Below are 21,348 nucleotides of genomic sequence, written 5' to 3' on the forward strand. Positions count from 1 at the left end.
AAGCCTCATCTTTCTCCCAGGGTGCAGCTGGTGGGTTTGAACTTCCGACCTTGCGATGAACAGTCCAGTCCTTACCCTACAGTGCCACCAGCTCAGTTCAGTATTGCTAAAAATAGCCAAAGTCCTCAGTACAGACATGCGCAACTCAAAGTAACAGGATGCGTAAGAGAAACCAATATGTGCCACGCTCATTAAATAGCAACAAAGGCCCTAAAACAGAAGAGAGAATTGAGTGAGCTCTTAAACTGTTGAGAAGGGTGAACAATACGCTCACTCAACAGCACATGACGGATAGCTCCAGGAGAAATCGTGTGCTTTTTTTTTGCTCCAAAATAAATTATTGAAAAGGGTCATGTGATTCTTAACAGGCAGAGAGAGCATTTTCCCAAGGAAAATTCATCACTAAATATATTATTTAGGACTGCATCATCTTCAGGCTATTTTAAATCCTCTCATTTTGCTGCCAAAATTGGCCATAAGCAGCTGATACTCAGCCTCGATAAAAATTGTGCTCTTTCATGTAATTTGTACCCTGGCAAGAGCACGGGACTGTTTTCCAGTTGGTCAAATGTTTCTCTGGACGTGGGCTGCATTCAGAAAAAAAAAAAAAAAGCTGTTTGTTGTACTGCTTGCTGAATAAGATTTATTAGGTATGGAGAATTTCAACCCTATCTTCCTAAACAAAAGCAAAAGATCAAAAATAATAAAAAGTTAGACCATCAGTAGAACAGAGTCAAGCAATCTCCTGTTTGAACCAGCTAACTCTTTGAGCAGTCCACGGACTACAGGCTCCTAAAACACCAAGTTGAATGTTGCTCCATGTCCCAGTGTACACGGTGCCAACTTTCACTCATCATCACCTTTCCCACGTCTCACCCTTGGCTTGCAAGAGACCCTTTGTCCCCAAGAAGTCTCAAGGCCACTAACTCGTTTGCAGTGTTACTGTGTCACAAGAGGATAAAATAATATTAATAGAGCTATTAAAAGATGTAGCTCGCCAGCCTTTATTAGGTGTAGGAAAGCTAGCTTACTTTTTTGTTGTTGTTATATAATTGATGCCAATACACATAGTATAACAAAGACACAGAAACGAAATAACCCATTACCATTTAGCCAATTGCAACTCAAAGCAACCCTAAAGCAGAGGACAGAACTGATCCACAGAGTCTCTGGTTATAGAACCAGACTCCCACATCTTTGTCCCGTGGAGCAGTTGGTGAATTCGAACCACTGACTTTTTAGTTAGCAGGCAAGAGCTCAACACTGTGCCATCAGAGGTCCTACACATTGTATGATGGTGTGAAGTGCCGTAGAGTTGGTTCTGACAGTGCCCTTCTATAGGGTTTCTGAGGAGCGGCTGGTGGGTTTAGCTACCATGAGAAGCATTCTCATGAAGATGGGGTACACAGTATTTTATCTCCTATCTCACCTTCATCCCCATCTGTTTCCAGGATCAAAGCAGCCTGGCGCATAGCTGGAAACTACTCAGGATTCCAAGTAGGACTAGGGACCTTTGGGACTACTGCAAAGGGACACTTGTAGGATTCTGTCCCCGGGGGTCATTCTTCCCAAACAATGCCCCCACGATTCAAGTGTCTTAGTCAGTACACAGGGATCATTTGGACATCTTGCTATCACAGATTCTAACCCAAGACATCTGCAGTGGGGTCTGAGCTTCTGTATTTCAAACAAGCTCCCAGAGGACACTCATATGGCTGGTCCATGAACCAAACTTTGAGTACCTTAGACAATTTTCTAAAATGGCTGCTCTCTGGCTGCTCCCTCCGTCCTGGCTTTTTGCGGATGCCTCACAATTCCTTATTCAGACGTAGGACTAAAGGCCCACTCCACTCTATTACCGGTTAGTGTACTTGATCATGAATTGGGCTGATAGCTGTCAGCAGTTCAAGTACACCAGCTGCTCCACAGGAGAAAGATGAGGCTTTCTGCTCCCATAAAGCTTCCCAGCCTCAGAAACCCTCTCTGGATCACTATGAGCACATAACCACCAACACGAACACTCTACACTCAACCTCTTGCTTCAGTCTTGATTGCCAACTGCTGAGATCACCTGTCAGAAACCTATCACTCCGGATCTTCTTCCTCTGTCATAGAACACGGAATGCAGACAGTTCTTCTGACTTTACATCAACTGCAAAGCAAAAAAAAGTGCCTCCAATCTGGTCCACCAAGCCCTGGGCAGAGAGGAGATCACTGTCACATGCTGAAAACATATGCACACTCTCTTCTGAAACTTTACCACCATTAAGACTACTTTCGCACTATGCGATACAACGTATTATCAGAGATGTGACACTAACTAGTAAAAATTTGGAGAAAAAGCCATCCATATGCCAAATCGCTAAAATAAAACTCTAGATTAAAAATGCACATTTAAAATAATAGGCAAATCATTTGGAACACACAAAACCCACCATTTTTATTCTAATGTGTTCACAGTTGACTACATTTCCTGATATATGCATTTTTCTTGCCAAATTCCTTAGCATTTCCTCTATTGTCATCAATCTACGTGTTGTTCTGAAAACTACTACACATTTTACCATTAACAAATTGTGTTTCCCTATGATTTATTTTTACTTTAAGAAGTTTTATCAAAAAAAAAGCTTTTATCATGTTTCGCAGTGTGTCGTTGTGGTTTGGCATCATAAAATGCAGCCTCTACATTCATCAACCTCAGATACCTGTGGGCCACAGAGATATGTTCTCCTATAAAAACAACTATTTTGGAAAGAGGAAAAAGTGAGCCTTTCACTAAAAAAGAAACCTCAACTGTTTGAAAGGTTAATACATTACAACTGAACAACAAAGATCAAGATTATATCTTAGCTTCTATCACAAACAGATGCCTCTGTTTCCCACTCTTTTGATAGATGGCAGTTGCCACTTTGGATTTCTTCCAACTAAAAAGAAAAATTTTAAATATAATTTTAACTGTTAAATATGTTTTACTTTGACATGAAAAATGATCTTTTTGGAGTCTGAAAGACCCTACCTCTTTGAGGAGAATGATAAATACACACAAAAAAACCTACGTATTTGAATCAAGCATTTAACACAAAATATTTTTTTCACCCTTGAGCAAATCTTTCCAGAATGACTAAAGGTGGGATAATGTGGCGTCTCAACACACAAACCAACAAAGACTTCACAAAGGACAAGCAGATTTCCGAGATGTCACCTGGGATATGTCCCCTAACTTTACACATTCAGCAGTGGCATCAACATTTTCCTCCACTTTGGTCACGCAGGCTCAGATGTCCCAGTTGAGCATCTACCTTTCTCCGCCTTTTCTTTGTCTGGACCCCTGGATATTAGCACACTTTGTGAAATGTAGTAAAACATGCAATATGCTTCTTGAGTTCTAATCCACTTGTATTCATTTCCAGACTTATTGTTCCTGTCAAGTTCTACACAATAGCCCCATTAGTAATTCTCCCAAGAGACTCCAAGAGGAAGCAATGAATTTCATCCTTTTCCAAAGATAAGTCTTTTGATTCAAACAAAAGTCCTAAAATAACCTCAGACAAGAAATCTTCTTTTTACTTTTTCATAATTAATCATTAATTTTAGATATAAGATGTAGATTTTAATTACAATCTTTTATCCTTAGGCCCTATACCCCTTCGCCAAAGGAATCACAGAAAAGAACATGGCAAAATCATGGATATTCTATCTAGCACCAACCAGAATTCTAAACCCTCTGCTATCCACTCGATTCTGACTCGTAACAACCCTGTAGGGTAGAGTGGAACTGCTCCATAGGGTTCCTGAGGTTACTGGAGTTTATAGGAGCACAAAGCCCCATCTCTCTCCCATGGAGCACTTAGTGACTTAGAACTGCTAACCTAGCAGCCTAGTGCTTTAACCACTTCACCACTAGGGCTTCCTCTATCTGCCACAGTGCCAGAAGGGGAAAAAATCACCTCATAGGTGTTCTTCAAAACTGCAAGTATCAACCATTTCAACTCATGGTAAGCCATGCAAAAGCCCACAGCTAACAATCCATTCTTCTATGCTTGACATTGATGCAAGCTTTAGTAACAGAGGAGACAAAATTATGTGGATTGGGAGTGATAAATAGTAAAAGCCACTAAAATTCTAGTAGACTTTAAAATCATACCCTTGTTATAGACACAGGCCACAATGTATGTAGTCAGTGCAAGCTGTCACCAATGAATTAAGGTAAAGCATCTATACTTAATATCCTTCTAGACATACTGTTAGGTGACAAACCTTACACATTGGAGCTCAAGGACTTCTGAAATGTCAATTTACTTAAGCTCTCCAGTTTTGGCATCCCTAAGAGAAACTTGTTTCAATACAGATTGTTGAGACACAGCCCTGGAGTCTGGACCAGCAGGCATGAGTGACCCCAGAAATCTCCACCGTCAAAAAGTTACCTGTGACAGGTAACTGAGATGCAAGGAAGCCAAGACCACAGCTCCAGAAACACTCAAGGGATCCCATTTATCACACGATCCTAAGGATCGCCAATGCTGGATCATCGAACTTCAACGGCTGGCAAGCAAGTTTCCTTCTTGGCGGAAAGAAATGATCACAGAAGGGTTGCCAGGAAAAGCCTTGTACGGCGGAAGAGGGCGGGAAGCAGGGAACAAAGTAACCTGGTTTTATTTCAGTGGTTCAACAGCCTCCCCTTGACCCCGTAGTCCACCCACACGCCAACCACTGAGTCTCTGATCTCAGACCTCAAATACAGACGCCCATCCAACCACACATGCACCTACCCAGCCTCCGTTATCCTGGATCCAGGTGTGCAGGTGCCGGTTCAGGTACTCCGTCATCCAGTGGGCGATGTTGTCCACAAGGGGCGACATCTCCCGGTTGACGCTCTCCACACACATGACCCCACCGAACTCAAAGAAGGCCACAATGCGCCCCCAGTTCACCCCGTCTCTGAAGAGCTCCTCCACCACCGTGGCAAAGCGCCCCCTTGCGGTGAAGGGGGTCAGGTGTAGCTGGCTCGACATCTCCGCGAAGTCGCGGCGATAGCGCCGGGAGAAGTCGTCTCCGGCCTGGCGCAAGGTCAGGTGGACCACAGGTGGCACCGGGATGAGCGCCGGCTGCGCGGCAGGGGCGGCCAGGGGCGGCGAGGTCCTGGCGGCCGGACCCCGGAGCGCAGCGGGAGGAGAGGAGAGGAGTCCTGGCTCCGGGGTGACCCCGGGGGACGCGGCGCTCAAGTCGCCGGCCTCCCACTCGTATCCCCTTTGCGACAGCTTATAGTGGATGTACTTCATCACGATCTCCCGGTTGTCATACCCTGTTCTCCCAGCGTGCGCCATCCTGCCCGCTTGACCCGCTCCCAGCCCGAGCCCCCAAAGCCTGGAGAAGAGTTATAATCCAGCGATTTTATTGGATGTGCTTTGCATTCTTGGAAGTGCGGGTGTCTTCAGTCACGCGGAACTCTTGACTCTGAGGGTATTCCCCTTGGCATGGGATGCAGAAAATTTTTATTGAAATTCCTTTCAGATGTTTATGGCACGAGGCACATTATTATTATCTATAATTGCTGTACGATCAGTCTACTTCCTCCGCGATGCTGAAAGGTTTAAAAAAATAAAATAAAATCCTATTGAATCAAAATCAGGTGCATTTTCCTTTATACACCGGGTGTAAGCAGGCAGACACACAAGTTACCCCGCTCCAAAGAATGGATTCAACTGCCTGGAAATTCAACTTACTCCAATGCACTTAAATTAAAATCGCCAATGTTTCCATCAAAAGTTACAAGAAGCCCGTTTCCTGTGCAAAGAACTTACTTGTAATTTTGAGGGGGCAGCATGATCATCGGTCAAGCTTCCTTTTTTTGTACAAACTCATAAGGCAACGATCCCATCAATCTTCCGAGCTCCTCTCCAGTGAGAGCAGCGGCGAAACTTCCATCGGGATCAGGAGTGGGGGGTGCAGGAGGAGGAGGTGAAAAATCAGGAGAATTTCCAGAATGACCCCCAGGCTTCTGTTGCACAGAAATGTCAATCCGTAGAACTCTCCGCCTAGAGCTCCGGAGCACGAGGTCTGAGAAGGCAGCGGCGGCAGATGAATTACAATTTTCAGTCGGGTCTTTGCAAAAGTCCGGCGAGGTCCCCTCTGGGCAATTTCCCCGCGCGGTCTCACACACACACACACACACACACACACCCGCGCGCGCGCGCGGGCACGGGCGTCGCTCTCCGCGGGGCCCTGCACGCCTCCCCGGGAGAGGGACTGGCGGGGCGGGGACGCTGGCGGACCGGGCGGGGACAGGAGTCAGTCCTCTTCTGGTGAAACTGCGAGCGGCGAGGGCATTTCCCGGATAGCCGCTGGAGCCAGGCAGCGGGGACTGCGGCCCGGGCCGCGCTGTGTGTGGTGCTGCCGGGGGTGGGGAGAAGGCGGGGCGGAGGCTTGGTTTTTTCCCTCTTTTCCTAAAAAGGATGACGGCTACGAAGTTCTTTCCCCCCACCCCCCGACCCCCGCTTCCGCTGCACCCCACGGCGCACCCTGCCTCCGGGCCCGCGCGCAGCCCGCTCCGAGCGGGGACCGCGGGGAGGCCGGCCGCGCAGTCACAGGCGGCAGCGGGGACCCGGGCGCGCGGCGGCGGCGGAGGGGGCGGGGAGGACGGCGGGCGGGGGGGCGCTCTGACTTCATTCTCCTCGCAGCCCCGCCGGTTTCCTGTGCGTACGTCACACTGTTCATTCAAAAAAAGAAGCCCGAGCGCGCCGCCTCGGAGCCCCGCTCCCGACCCGATTAAAGGCACCGCAGCCCGGCCGAGCGGCGCGTTCTCCGGGAACTGGAAGTCGGGGGCCGGGGACCGGACGCGGTGGCGGGGTGGGGTGTGGCCTCCTCTTGCCTGCGGTGGCAGGGCAGGCTAAGCCGGGGGCCGGGGATCGGGACCGCACGCAGCGGGCCGGGGGCAGAGCGTGGAGCGGCGCCGGTGTTGCGCCATGAAAACAGCCCTGGAGAAGCGCCGGAATTCGCTTCCACCCTTCCGAAGCGTGTGTACTTGTATGTGTGTGTTTGTGCGCGCGCGCACAGCGTGTGACCGACGTTCGGCCCTTGGAGGACCGAACCCCGTGCTGACCTCCGAGGGGGCACTCCGCGCTGGCCTCCCGCGAAGAGGCAACTCTGCATATTCGCTAGCGGCCTGTTTACTTTCCAGTTGCTTCGGAGGTGTCCACGCAGCTAGCGCGCGCGCGCCCGCACACCACGTAACCCCAACCAGATTTCAACCTGAAGCCACCATGTGTGACCAAGACCAGGGCCAGTGAAGGGGCAACTGGACGATTTCAAGGGTTAGCCAGTAGTTACGCCCTTGGTCTTTCCCTGCTCCTCACAATTCTGAGTCTGTGCTGGGGCTGAATGCTGTGGAGGCCCATATGGCAACTCCCAGGCCTTCAATCATAACCCTGGGGTCCGTGGCTTTGTATGTGACACACACACACACACAAACACACGCGTAAAGAAGCGTTGTAGGATAAGCATTGGACTGCTAACTGAAAGGTGGGCCGTTCAAACTCACCAGCCATTCCTTGGAAACCCTAGGAAACAACTTGAAGGCACTTAACAATAAGGAGCCCTTGTGGCCTAGTGGGTTGCCACGCTGGGCTGCTAATGGGAAGGTCAGCAGTTTCAGACCACCCGTTGCCTGAGGGAGAACGATGAGGCTTTCTGTTCACGTACAGATTTACAGCCTTGAAAACCTATACAGGACTAACTAGATGGCCCACAACAAAAATATGCATGTAAGTGCTTAGGTGGTGGCCGTGATTAAAAACACCAGCTAGTCTGTGGGAGAAAGGTGGGACTGTCTGCTCCTGTAAAGATTTACCGTATGTTAAGTGCCATTGAGTCAGTTCCGACCCATAGCAACCCTGTATAGGGTTACCAAGAAACAGCTGGTAGGCTTGAAATGCCAACCTTCCAGCACATTAACCCACAGCATACATAGGGCCATAAGGAGCTCTGGTAGTATAGTGGTTACCAGTCGGGCTGTTAACCTCAAGATCGACAGTTCGAAACTACCAGCCGTTCTGCGGGAGAACGATTAGGCTCTCTGCTCCCGTGAAGATTTACAACCTCGGAAACCCTATACAGGGTCGGGACTCCACAGTACTTAAGAACAACGAGTCAGACTCCAAATGGTAGTGAATTTGGTTTGGATTAAGCACCAACGATTATGGGCGTGTCTATGAACTGAGTGTTACTAACCTAAAGGTCAGGCACCACTGAACAAAGATCTGATGACCTCCTCCTGAAAGGCCACAACCTTGAAATTCCTATGAACTATAGTTCTCTTGACACATTGGGGCACCATGATTCAGAATCGACTGGATGTCCAAAACCAAACCGATTGCTTTAGATTCCTACAGTACAGAGTAGAATTGCCCCATGGGGTTTCCAAGGCTGTAAATCTATACAGAGGCAGACCACCATGGAACATTGGATGGATTCAAACCACTGTCTTTTCCATTACCAGCCAAGTGCTTAACCATCGCACCACCAAGACTTGCTCTCTCCCTCTCTTTTTCTTCCTCACTCCCTCTTTATATGTTGTCATCATTATTGTTGGGTGCCATCCTGTCGTGTCCACCTCATAGCAACCCTTTATGATAGAATCGATTTGCCCCATAGGGTTTCCAGAAGGAGCGCTGGTGGTGTAAAGGTTGATAGTTGAATCCCAGTAGCCCCTCCTCAGTAGAAAGATGTGGTAGTCTGTTTCTGTAAAGATTTACAGCATTGGAAACCCTATGGGCCATTTCGTCTCTCCTCAGCAATGGGTTTTAAATCTTTACAGGAGCAGATCCTTTCTTCCACGGAGCCGCTGGTGGGTTTGAACACCAAGCTTTCAATTAGCAGCTGAGTACACCATTGTTGCAATAAGGTTTCTCTCTATATTTAGATTTACACACACAGAGACATATATATACACACACACCCCACACATTTTTTAGATCATCAGCATGAATAGCCCCGAGGCGTAAAGGACAAGAGGACAAACAAGTTACACATGTTTAACTATTTTTATCTGAGAGTCTTTGACAAATAAAGCACCAAGAGAAAGAAGAAGAAGAAGAAAAAAAAGTTTACCAAAAGCAAAAGAGTTTATTTACTAGAGGCAAATATAAGCATGTAAGGACAGGGAATTATTGTTATAAAAACCTGGTAAATGTGTGCAAATATGTTTCTGATATCATCCTTGATAATTTGTCTTATTCCTCATTCAAAAATAAAGCATTTATTCTTAATGGAAAATGAATACAGAAAAATGGTTTCTTTTCTTAGTTCATCATACCCAATCAGCTGATATGTAAACATCTCATATATAAGAATGGGTACTTTTTAGGAACTTTTACCCAGGCAAGGGAGAAGGAAGAAAGATGTTCCTTCCTGTGCCTTGAATGACTGCCGACCTTGCAGTTCAACCCGACCTTGAGGTTGAGTGCGTATCCTATGGCGCCTCATGAGTGAGGAAATGAGAGGACAGAGCTGGAAAGAATACCTCTACAAGGGCCAGCTGGAAAGAAAAAAAAAAAAACCTCGTCCCAGAGGAAGAAATCCTTCCCTATTTTCTCTTTCCCTTTGTTTCCATATAGCTCACTTCATGAATTTACCCCCAAGTAATTCTGTGAGGGGCATTACAACCCTTGACAAGGGCTATGCTTGGATATCCCTGGAGTGGTCTGTGTGTATATTCAATTAAAAGAATGAACCTATTCATCTTTGCAGATTCCATGCTTAGTGGACCCCATTTTAAGCAAGGGGAAGTAGTCCTAGAAAAGGTGGGAAATGAACTGTGTCTTTGGGTAAGGTAGATAGTGGAAGGAATCCTGGAGTTCAAATCCTGAGTGAGACCACCAACAACCTCCAAATGAATGCCCTCTTCCTGGTGTCTTCTGCTCTTAGGAGTAAATGAGCAACCCTTCCGCCAGCTTTGCTTGTTTGGATGGTAAATAGGAGGGTGGCACCCAGAAAAAAAAAGTAAGATGCAGGGCATGGGGGCTGTATCTGAAAGACGTGTGTTTTCCTTTTTGATCTCCAGTCGACCTAAAAAAGCTTTTATTGCCAGTTTTCGCCACCTACTGGTTGGTGCCTAATAGTATAACTTAGTATGTTGTAGGCACCCACCACTAATACACATTTTCTCAAAGTTTATTAAAACCAAAAAGGGCATTATTCTATTTAGGGCATGTGGCACTGTGGCATAAAGCACTGGACTGAAAGGTCAGTTTGAACCACAAAGTCGGAGGTTCAAACTCACCAGTCACTCCTTGGAAAACCTATACAGGGTTGCTAAGAGTCTGAATCTACTCCACGGTATTAAAGAATAATGCTTAATGTTGTTATCGTTGTTAAGTGTCCTATATAGGGTGTCCAGGAGCTCTCATAGAATAGTGGTTATGAGTCGGGCTACTAACCTCAAGGGCAGCAGTTCAAAACTACCAGCTGTTCCGTGGGAAAAAGATAGGGCTTTCTGCTCCCGTAAAGATTTACAGCCTCAGAAACCCTATACGCTATGAGTCGGAATCGACTCCACAGCACACCACCACCACCATAGGGTTTCCAAGGAGCGACTAGTGGGTTTGAACCTCTGATATTTTAGCAGTCCAGTGCTAATCCCACAGAGGCACACCAGGACTCCATTTAATGCAGGTATTATCAACATATTATAAATGTTGCTGTTATTAAGATTTCTACTCACAGTGACCCTGTATAGGGTTTCCGAGGAGCACCTAGTGGTTTTGAACTTCTGAGCTTGTGGTTTGCAATCCAATGTTTATCCTAGCCACACCAGGAGTTTCAGTATTAATATGGTGGTTGATTATGTACCATGGAGTCGGTTCCGACTCATAGCAACCCTATACAGGATTTCCGAGGCTGTAAATCTTTACGGGAGCAGAAAGCCTCATCTTTCTCCCGTGGAACAGCTGGTAGCTTCAAACTGCTGACCTTGCGGTTCGCAACCCAATTCGTAACCACTGAGCTAACCAGGGTGCCTTTCAGTATTAATATAGGTATTACTAATGTATGCAGGACATACAGTATGTATGCATGTATGTATGTTCTACATACATACATACTGTATGTCCTGCATACAACATACTAATGTATACAGAACAACAAAAATGTATGTTGTAAGGAGCTCTGGTAGTGTAGTGATTACGAATTGGGCTGCTAAGCTCAGGATCAGGATTTCAAAACTACCAGCTAGCTGCTCCACGGGAGAAAGATGAGGCTTTCTGCTCCTATTAACGATTTACAACCTCGGAAACCCTGTACAGGATCGCTATGAGTCAGAACCGACTCCACGGCACATAACCACCACCACCACCAATGTATGTTGTATTTATTTTTTTATATTAATTTTTAATTTGGTATAATTAAACTTTCACAACAATTTAACTTTTTCGTTAAAATGATTACTCGTCAGGGAACTGATGGCTAATAGGTAAAATTTTAGAAGTTAAAACGTATCAAATATGACCCAAAACAATTTAGGCAAATTGAAGGGGCAAGAAATCTATAAACAAAATGTCCTGGCTAAAGAGCGCAAAAACAAGTCACAAGTGGGTTTAAATTCCATAAAGAAAAATGAACTGCTTACAAAAACGACATCTCATGGGCCTAGTACCTAAAAGAATAAACCTTCAAGTTTAAGAATCTTATACTCGTGGTGTGGCGCTGCAGGTCAATGCGCTAGACTGCAAGGTCAGTTTGAACCACAAGGTCAGCAGTTCAAACCCACTAGTCACTCTTTGGAAAACTTACATAGGGTCACCAAGGGTCGGGACCGACTCAACGACACGTAACAACAACAAATACTCCTGGTGTGGTGCTGTAGGATCGGCACTGGACTGTGAACCACAAGTTCAAATCCACCAGTCGCTCTTTGGAAACCCTAAACATGGTCGCTGTGAGTCGGAATCAACTTGATGACATTTGACATGTTTAATAGTGCCACATACATGGCCAGAGGATTTGAGTATCTTGTAGGCAAACATATGTTGTTGCTATTGTTCGATGCCCATGAGACAATCCCAATTAAAAAAAAAAAAAAAGAAAAGAAAAAACTGCTCAGTTCTGCACCATCCTCATGATCCAATTCATGTTTGCGTGCATATTGTGGTCACTGTGTCATTGAATCTCACTGAGAGTCTTTCTTTTTCAATGACCCTCTGCTTCACCAAGCATGATGTCTTTCTCCAGGGACTTGTTTCTCGTCACAATATTTCCAAAGTGTGTGTGACAAAGTCATCGTCGTCCTCTTTTCTATGGAGCATTCTGAGTGTACTTCTTTTCAACACAGACTTGTGTGTTCTTCTGACAGTCATAGTATATTGTTGTTGATGTTGCTGGTGGGGTGTTGTCAAGCAGGTTCTGACTCATAGCAACTCTATGCATAACGGAACAAAGTACTGCCCAATCCGACACCATCATCACAAACGTTATTGTGTGTGAGTCCATTGTTGCCACTGTGTCAACCCATCTTGTTGGGGGTCTTCCTCTTTTTCATTATCCTCTACTCTCCCAAGTCCTTTTCCAAGGATTGGCCCCTCTTCACATGGCCAAAATACAAGAGATGAAGACTAGCCATTCTTGCTTCTAAGAAGCATTCTGGCTGAACTTCTTTCAAGATACATTTGTTTGTTCTTCTGGCAGTCCATGGCACTCTCAATATACTTCGCCAACACCATAACTCCAATGCAATGATTCTTCTCCAGTCTTCCTTATTTATTGCCCAACTTTCACATGTATATGAGGCAAGTGAAAAATACCATGGCTTGTGTCAGGCAAACCTTAGTCCTCAAACTGACATCTCTGCAATTGAACACTTTAAAGAGGTCTTGTGCAACAGACCACCAAATACAACATATCATTTGATTTCTGGACTGCTGCTTCCATGAGTGTTGATGGTGGATCCAAGCAAAATGAAATCTTTGGCAACTTCGAACTTTTCTCCATTCATGACTTATTGGTCCTGTTGATGAGAATTTTCGTTTGCTTTCCTTTACTCCATAATACAGCTTGTAGTCTTTGATCTCCATCAATAAGTATTTGAAGTCCTCTTCACTTCCAGTAACCAAGGTTGTATCATCTGCATATTGCAAGTTCTTACTGAGTCTTCCTCCAATCCTGAGGCCATGTTCTTCTTCATATAATCCAGTTTCTCAGATTGTTTGCTCAGCACACAGAATGAATAAGTATGGTGAATGGATACATTACTGGTGCACACCTTTCCTGCTTTTAAACAATTCAGTATCTCCTTGTTCTGTTCAAACACCTGCTTCCTAGTCTATGTACAGGTTTCTCATGAAAACAATTAAGTATCTGGAATACCCATTCTCCGCAATGTAGTCCATATTCTATCATGATCCACACAGTCAAACGCATCTGCATAGCTAAAAAAGCACAAGTAAATGTCTTTCTGGTATTCTCTGCTTTCAGCCAAGATGCATCAGACATCCGCCTGAATATCCCTACTTCCTTGTCCTCTTCTGAATCTAACTTGAACTTCTAGCAGTCCCTGTCAACATGCTGTTGCAGACATTTTTTAATTATCTTCAACAAAAGTTTACTGGCACGTGATATTAATGATATTGTTCTATGATTTCTGCCTTCCTTTGGGTCATCTCTTTTTGGAATGGACATAAATAGGGATACGGATTATCTTCTAATTGATTGGCCATGTAGCTGTCTTCCAAATTTCCTGCCATAGTTCAGTGAGTGACCCCAGTGCTTCATCAGTTTGTTGAGAGAATTCAATTTATATTTTGTCACTGCCTGGGTCCTTGTTTTTGTCAATAACTTCAGTGTAGTTTGGATTTCTTCCTTCAATACCTTATGTTCTTGATCATATGGTACCTCTTGAAATGGCTGACCATTGATTGACCAGTTCATTTGGGTACAGTGACTTGGTGTATTCCTTTCATCTTCTTCCGATACTCCCTCCATTATTCAACATTTTGCCCATATAATCCTTCAATATAATTTTCTTCATTTCTTTTGGTTTGAGAAATGCTGAGCGTTTTCTTCCCTTTTGGTTTTCTAATTCCTGGTCCTTGCACATTTCATGATAATATTTTACTTTGTCTTCTCAAATTGCCCTTTGGACTTTTCTGTTCGGCTCTTTTACTTTGTCCTTTCAGTTGCTTTAGCATCTCTATGTTCAAGTGCAAATTTCAGAGTCTCTTCTGATAGCCATTTTGGAGTTTCCTTAATATCTTTTTGCTTTCTTCCTGTGTGATGTTCTTAATATCACCCCACAACTCCTCTGGCTCATGATTAGTGTCTAATACATCAAATACATTTTTGAGATGCTCTCTAAACTCAGGTGGAATATACTCAAGGTCATATTTTGCTCTTATGGAGCTGTTTTAATTTTCATTTTCAGCCTGAGTTTGCATGTGAGCAATCTGGTCCACAGTCAAACCCTGACTTTGTTTTAGCTGATGCTATTCAACTTCTCCATCATTTCTTCCCACAGATGTAGCTGATTTGATTCCTGTGTATTCCATCTGGTGAGATTCACATGTATAGTCACCCTTTATGTTATTGAAAACAGGCATTTGCGATGAATAAATCATTGGTCTTGTGATATATCACACAATCTCCAGCATCATTTTTATCACCAAGGCCATATTGTCCAGCCTCAGATTCTACCTCTTTATTTTTAACTTTTGTATTCCAATCAGTAGCATCTTGAGTGTATATTTGATCATTTTCCAATGGAAGAAGTTGGTAGAAGTTGTAAATCATGATTGTCTGACTCAGAATGGCCAATGCCTGTCCATTTCGACTCACTAACACTTAAGACATCCATCTTTATGTGTTCCATTTTATTTTGTGATGACTTCCAATTTTCCTAGATTCGTATTTGGTGCACTCCATGTTCTGATTATTAATGATGTTTTTGCATTTGCTTCTTCCTCATTTTGAGTTGTGTCGTTATCAGCAAATGAAGGTCCCAAAAGCTTTGTTCCATCCGTATCATTCAGGTCCATTCTCCTTTGAGGAGGCAGCTCTTCTTTCTCCACTCCAGTCCTACTTTCAGCTTCTTCCAACCTGAGGTGCTCACCTTCTAGCACTATACAATGTTCCACTGATACTTAGAAAGTTTTTAATGGCTAACTTTTCAGAAGTTGTCTGCCTCTCCTTCCTAGTCTGTCTTAGTCTGGAAGCTCAGCGAAACCTGTCCACCATGGATGACCCTGCTGGTATTTAAAATACAGTGGCATAGCTTCCAGAATCACAGCAACTCACAAGCCACCACGGTACGGCAAACTGACAGACAAGTGGTGGAACCTATATTATTATACTCAATTTTATTTGCCAACAGCTATTCTTGTTAAGTGCTGTGGCATCTGTTCTGGCTCACAGAAACCCTTTATAGGGTTTCTAAGGCTGTAAATCTCCACTGGAGCAGAAAGCCTCATCCTCCTCCTGCTGAGTGCCTGGCAGACTGGAACAGAGCTTGTGGTTCACAGAGCCACCGTGCTTTCTAGATGAAGAATGAATGCATTTTAATTATGGCAAGTCAATTAAATATCAGACCTAGTAAAGCAGGCAAATTTTTAAGTTGATAATTTTGTATGGCTCGTGAATGATGCTGTAAATTTTGGCAGAAAAAGGCTCTCCACCCCTGTTCAAAAGCTAAAATCTGGTCATCTCATTTGTTTTGTTCAAAATTCTTCCAAAGGTGTATGTAATCTCAATTTCTTTGCATGGTTTAATTCTGCCCAAGTCTCAGCAACCCACCCTTCTTTCCTAAAGCTCTAGGAACTTTTCTTGTCTCTTAAAATAGGCCAAGATGTGGCAGGTCTCTTGGATTTGTACATAAGGTGTTTCCCTATCCACCTGGAAAATTCATTCTCATTTCTCGAGTTTCAGCTCCAGACTTCTCCTCTGGGAAACATCCCTTACCTTTCCTGGGCTGTTTTAGGGATATACCTGGGTCTCTTGAGCACAGAAGGTAGGAGTTCAGAAGCCAGACAATGGATTTGAATCCTGGCTCCACTGCTTGTAGCTGGTATCCTGGGCTGTGCCCGTCCTCCTGTATCACATGGGGATAGAAAGTCTACCCCAAGGGTGAGTATATGATCTAAATGAGTTAAAACACGTCACACATTCAGGACAGAGACTGACACATTTTCAGTGTTGGTTGGATCTTAATCACAGCTAATTATAGCGTAATTCCGATGTTTTCTTTCCTTGTTAGATTACAAACTATCTGAGGGCAGAGATGATCTGGTTTCCACTGAGTATGCTTAGCCTAGAAGAGTGACTGGTATTGTGCTATTTATGGCCTAAAATACAAAGGCCCCACAGCTGAGAAAGGAAACGGAGCAGGACACTTGTGAAGATACAGCGGAGCTAGCAGAGGTGGGGACGGGGCAGTAACGATGTAAAAACCACCATCTGGAAAGACATAAAAGATACCATCTCCAGACAGATGGAGGGATGGCGCCTAGAGCAGTATCAAACTCACCATAACAATTCTGTTGCCACCAAGTTCACTGTGACTCGTAGTGAAACCACAGAATACGGTAGAACTAACTGCCCCAGAGGGTTTCCTAAAATGTAATCTTCATGGGAAAGGTGCTCAGGTGGTACAGCAGGTAAGCATTCAGTAACTAACTGAAAAGGTGGCCGTTTGAAACCACCAGCTCTCCTCAGGGGAAAAGGTGGCAGTGTGCTCTCATAAAGGGCATCTAGTTGATTAGAACTCAGTAAGCCAACAGGGCCCAACAGAACTGTCCCATAGGGCTTTGGAAGTTGTCAATCTGCATGGAAGCAAATTGCCCTATCTTTCTGCCCAGAGTGGCTGGTGGATTTGAACTGCCAATCTTTTTGTTAGCAGCCAAGTGCTTAACCACTGTGCCATGAGGACTCCTCTACACTCACTGTTGTTGATGTTACTTGCTGTTGAGTCAGTTCTGACTTACAGTGACCCTGTATAGGGCTTCTGAGAAGCAGCTGGTGAGTTTGTTAATCAGAAGGCTGCAGTATGGGTAATTCATGTACTGATGCACTGCTGCAGGTTAATGTGCTGGACTGCAAGGTCGACAGGTCAAGCTCACCAACCACTCCTGGGAAACCCTACACAGTGTCATTATGAGTTGAAGCAGATTCCATGGCACTTAACAACATACATAAAACGTAATAACTTTAGAAATGCTATGAAATCCCATGTTTCTTTTTCCTTTTATTCATGTAACCCACGTCAGGGTCACACAGAGAAAATACCTGAAATAAGAGGTCAGACTATTATCCACTCTGCAAATACGATTTCCTAGTATTTAGGATGACATTATAGAAAACGTTTGTGTTTTGCTTAAATGGCTTTTGAAAAATGCACACTTTCCAGAAAAAATAAGTTTTCAAATCGGTAAATCTTGTTCCCCATTTATTTTTGTTTTGACATAAAATAGGAAATACGAGATAAGAAAATTAGTTTACAATTTTGCCACAAAAGCTTCTAAAGTAGCCAACACAAGTCTAGCCGGTATCAAAATAGCCATGTGAACTTTAATCCATTTAAAAGTACCCTTAGAGTTATTAAATTAAGCAAGTGGAAAATATAAGCTATTATCTTCTCTTTAAAAATCTAATCTTTCCTCATTGCACGGAACCATAAACTGAGCCATTCGTCAAGAACCTGGAATATGATGGTTACCATGCACTTTTTAAAGCTGAGTTACTAAGAACAACAGGAAACAAGAAAGATACGAAACCATCTTAAATTAAAAAGATATGGATATTTCAGATTGAGCACAAGTGAATTATGAATGTTTAAATTAGAACATGACAGGAAAATCAAAGCTGCTGCTGCTAATTGAAACAATTGTTACCAAAAGAATTGTGTCAATGAAATATTTAAAAGTCTCCCCAAGTTGCATCTGCAAGAATCACTACATGGTCTAACAGATGCAGGTAAAGGTTTATAACAAAATATATGGAATTCTGCAAAGAAGGCACCACAAACAGGATTGTTAACTTCTTCTTTTTAACTGTGCAAATTATTGAATTGAAAAAAAAAAAGAACAATTCCCATGATTATTCATGTAAAAAGAAATCAGGATTTTTTTTAAAGTATATTTTTCAATTGTGAAGAGTCCTTAAACATACTTCAATTTCTATGGCTGAATGATACTGAATATTTTTAATGAAATATATATCACTATGAGTCAGACCCGACTCCACGGCACATAACAACAACAACATTCACAAATGCATTATAATGAAACTGGACAACCAATCCAACAGAGGCAGGAACTTGAGAACTGAAATCCCCATAAGTTGTTGCTGCTGGTCACAGAGAATCAACATTGCAACAGATTTTTTTTTTTTTTTTTTTTTTGCCACAGGTAAGGCCTACTCCTTCCAGATACAACAGATGTTGAAACAATATGATCCTTTAAAAAGAAAATTCAGTAGTTTCCCCAACAATTTGACTCAGGGGTTTATTTTTCTACCCAAGTAAATGAGTAAGACAGTTTTTAAAATATGCCACTCCCAGAGTTCGATATCATGAATATACGACATTGAACATCTGATTATTTTAAGTATTATAAGTCATTTTCAGGTGAAGAGGTGCAAACACTCAAGAACAAAAAATAAAAGGTGGCACACACAGTTTGGTGCTCAACTACTATTGAAAAGTGGGCAGTTTCAACCCTTGAACCCATGCAGAGTGCTGCAGAAGACAGGCCTGGCTGTCAGCTTCAGAAAGGTCAGTCAGGAAACCCTTAACAGTTGCTGTTCTTCGCTGTAACACATAAAGTCGCCATGAGTCAGAATCCCTACAATGCTCCATGGCAACTGTTTCTCATTTTTTTAAGAATAATTTTCAGGTCTTCAACCTTTTATAGAGTTTTGTGTTTTTGTTTTGCTTTTTTTTTTACAAAAAAGTTTCTTCTTCAAAAGCAGAAGTCTTTTTTCACTAAGGTGAACTGGGATGTTCTACTACATATACAGACAAAGGCTGTCTGCAAACAATAGGTGTGTGAGGTGGGGTGCTGAGGGTGACTGTTGTCAAGTTGGGATGAGTGCTTAGAGAGACACAGGGTGGAACAGGTAGTGTGGGCTACAACTCCTCATAGGCACTTACTGTGGGAGTTCACCGAATATCCCACAGAGCCTACAACCTGGAAACAACCTTTAAGGACCACGATTTCCAGGCCTACATAGTTGGAGTGATGAGCAAGCTTCCTTCACATGTGGTACAAATACAATGTTCTCAGACCAATAGAAGCATCATAGAATCAACAGGATGACCATCTTATTTCAAAACACAGTAATTTTCTCTTCAAATCAGCCTGGCCCTACTTTTTTAAATTAATAAAACGCAAATATTCTATCAACTTGTTCTGTGGTGGCTTGCGTTGTTGTGAAGCTGGAAGCTATGCCGCTGGCGTTTCAAGTACCCCCAGGTTCGCCCGGGGTGGGCAAAATATAACTGGGAAAGAGCTGCCTCCTCAAAGTAAAATCTCCCTAAATGACACGGATGGGGCAGTTTTGGAGACTTCCATTTGCTGACTGGGCATGCAGGAGAAAAGAGCTACATGCACCCACTAATAGTCAGAACACATGAAACGTATGAAGTAGGAATCTAGGAAAATTGGAAGTTGTTGAAAATGAAATGGCACACATGAAGGCAACAGTGAGCTGAAATGGTCTGGTAGTGGCCATTTTGGTGTTGGTAATGACCAACTGAAAAGGAATGGTGTCACACTGATTGTAAAAAAAACCACTTCAAGATCTATCCTGAAGTACAATTGTCAGGACAGGGTGACATCCATATGTCATACAAGAAAGACCAATTAATACAACTATTCATCACATTTATGGACCAAAGACTGTCGCCAAAGATGAACAATTTGAAGATTTTTACCAACTTCTACAGTCTGAAATTAATCAAAATGGACTAATAATTACTGGTGACTGGAATGAAAAAGTTGGAAAAAAAGAAGGATCAATAGTTTGAAAATATGGCATAGGTGATAAAAACAGCATTGAAGATGGCATGATGAACTTTCTGAGACCAATGACTTCTTCACTGGAAACACCTTTTTTGCAACAACATAAACAGCAACTATATACACGGACCTCACGAGATGGAATACACAGAGATAAAATCTACTACATCCGTGGAGACAAAGGAGAAGTTCAATGTCATCAGTCAGCATAAAGCCAGGGGCTGAGTGTGAAACAGACCACTAACAGCTCATATGTTAACATTGAAGCTGATTTAAAACAAGTCCATGAGAGCCGGCAACCTTGAGTATAACCCACATGAATTTTGAGGCCATCTATCTCAAAGACAGATTTGAGGCAGTGAACACTACTAAGCAACAAGCAGACCAGCTGCGGGATGACATCAAGAACATCATACACAGAGCATAAAATCATGAAAAAGACAGGAGAGAAAGAAAAGACAAAATGGATGTCAGGAGACACTCTGAAACTTACTCTTAAACATGGAGTAGGTACATGAATGAAAGAAATGGCCAAGTAAAAGAAATGAACAGAAGATTCTAAAGGGGCTCAAGGAGACAAAGTACTCTCATGAAATGTGCATAGACCTGGAGTCAGAAAACCAAAAGGGACAAACATACTCAGCATTTCTCAAGCTGACAGAACTAAAGAAAGAATTCAAGCCTTGAGTTGCAATATTGCAAGATTCTTCGGGCAAAACATTGAATGATAACTCAAAAGAGGGAACAAATCTTTACAGCAAGGATCTTTCCCACCCCCTCCATAAACACACAGAGTGGACAGGGTTGGGCAACTTGGACATTGGCTATCCAAAATGGGGGGGCTACAAAGGCAAGAAGTGACTGACTTACAAGCTTTCAAGAGGGAACCTAGATCCAGAGGGCGTGGAGGAAGGTAGACTCTCCACTGAGTAGTATCCAATCTGTCTAGGTGGGACTGATGAAAGGAAATGCAGATAGGTCGCTTGTGATACAAGGGTGAATAACTGTCACCAGGGCGGATTGCGAAGGCTGTAAGTGTAAAAGTAGGCATTTTGTGGCAAGGAGGGGAGTGATTAACTTTGCAGGTTAGGAGCGGAGGTCCCTGATACCATGAAGGCTGGAGAGCGGAGAGCGGGAGATCACCGAGATGGAGGCAGAGATGATGACGTGGAGAGATGGAGCAGCTGGGGACCCAGGACCCAGGGAGGGAGAGGGCCTGTGTGCTGATGACCGGGGTGGGGGGTGGGGAGGGAGGCAGGCTGGTAGAATGTACCCTTTTCGTTGATTGGTGATGCGTGGAGGGGATTGTAACCATGGCAATGAAACAATATACAATAGAATGAATGTAAAACTAATG

The 21,348-nt window shown here is 43.6% G+C and overlaps 1 protein-coding gene across 1 annotated transcript in view; it reads right to left on the reverse strand.

Annotated features, from left to right (window-relative positions):
- BCL2 (B-cell CLL/lymphoma 2) overlaps positions 1-5,324 on the reverse strand; it is a 227,926-nt gene extending 222,602 nt beyond the window's left edge. The window contains exon 1 of the mRNA XM_006837534.1: positions 4,770-5,324. Coding sequence (XP_006837597.1) covers positions 4,770-5,324 — 555 coding nt within the window. The remainder of the gene's footprint in view (positions 1-4,769) is intronic.
- Positions 5,325-21,348: the final 16,024 nt, after the last annotated feature.

Source organism: Chrysochloris asiatica, unplaced genomic scaffold (assembly GCF_000296735.1).
Source record: "Chrysochloris asiatica unplaced genomic scaffold, ChrAsi1.0 scaffold00021, whole genome shotgun sequence".
NCBI lineage: Eukaryota > Metazoa > Chordata > Mammalia > Afrosoricida > Chrysochloridae > Chrysochloris > Chrysochloris asiatica.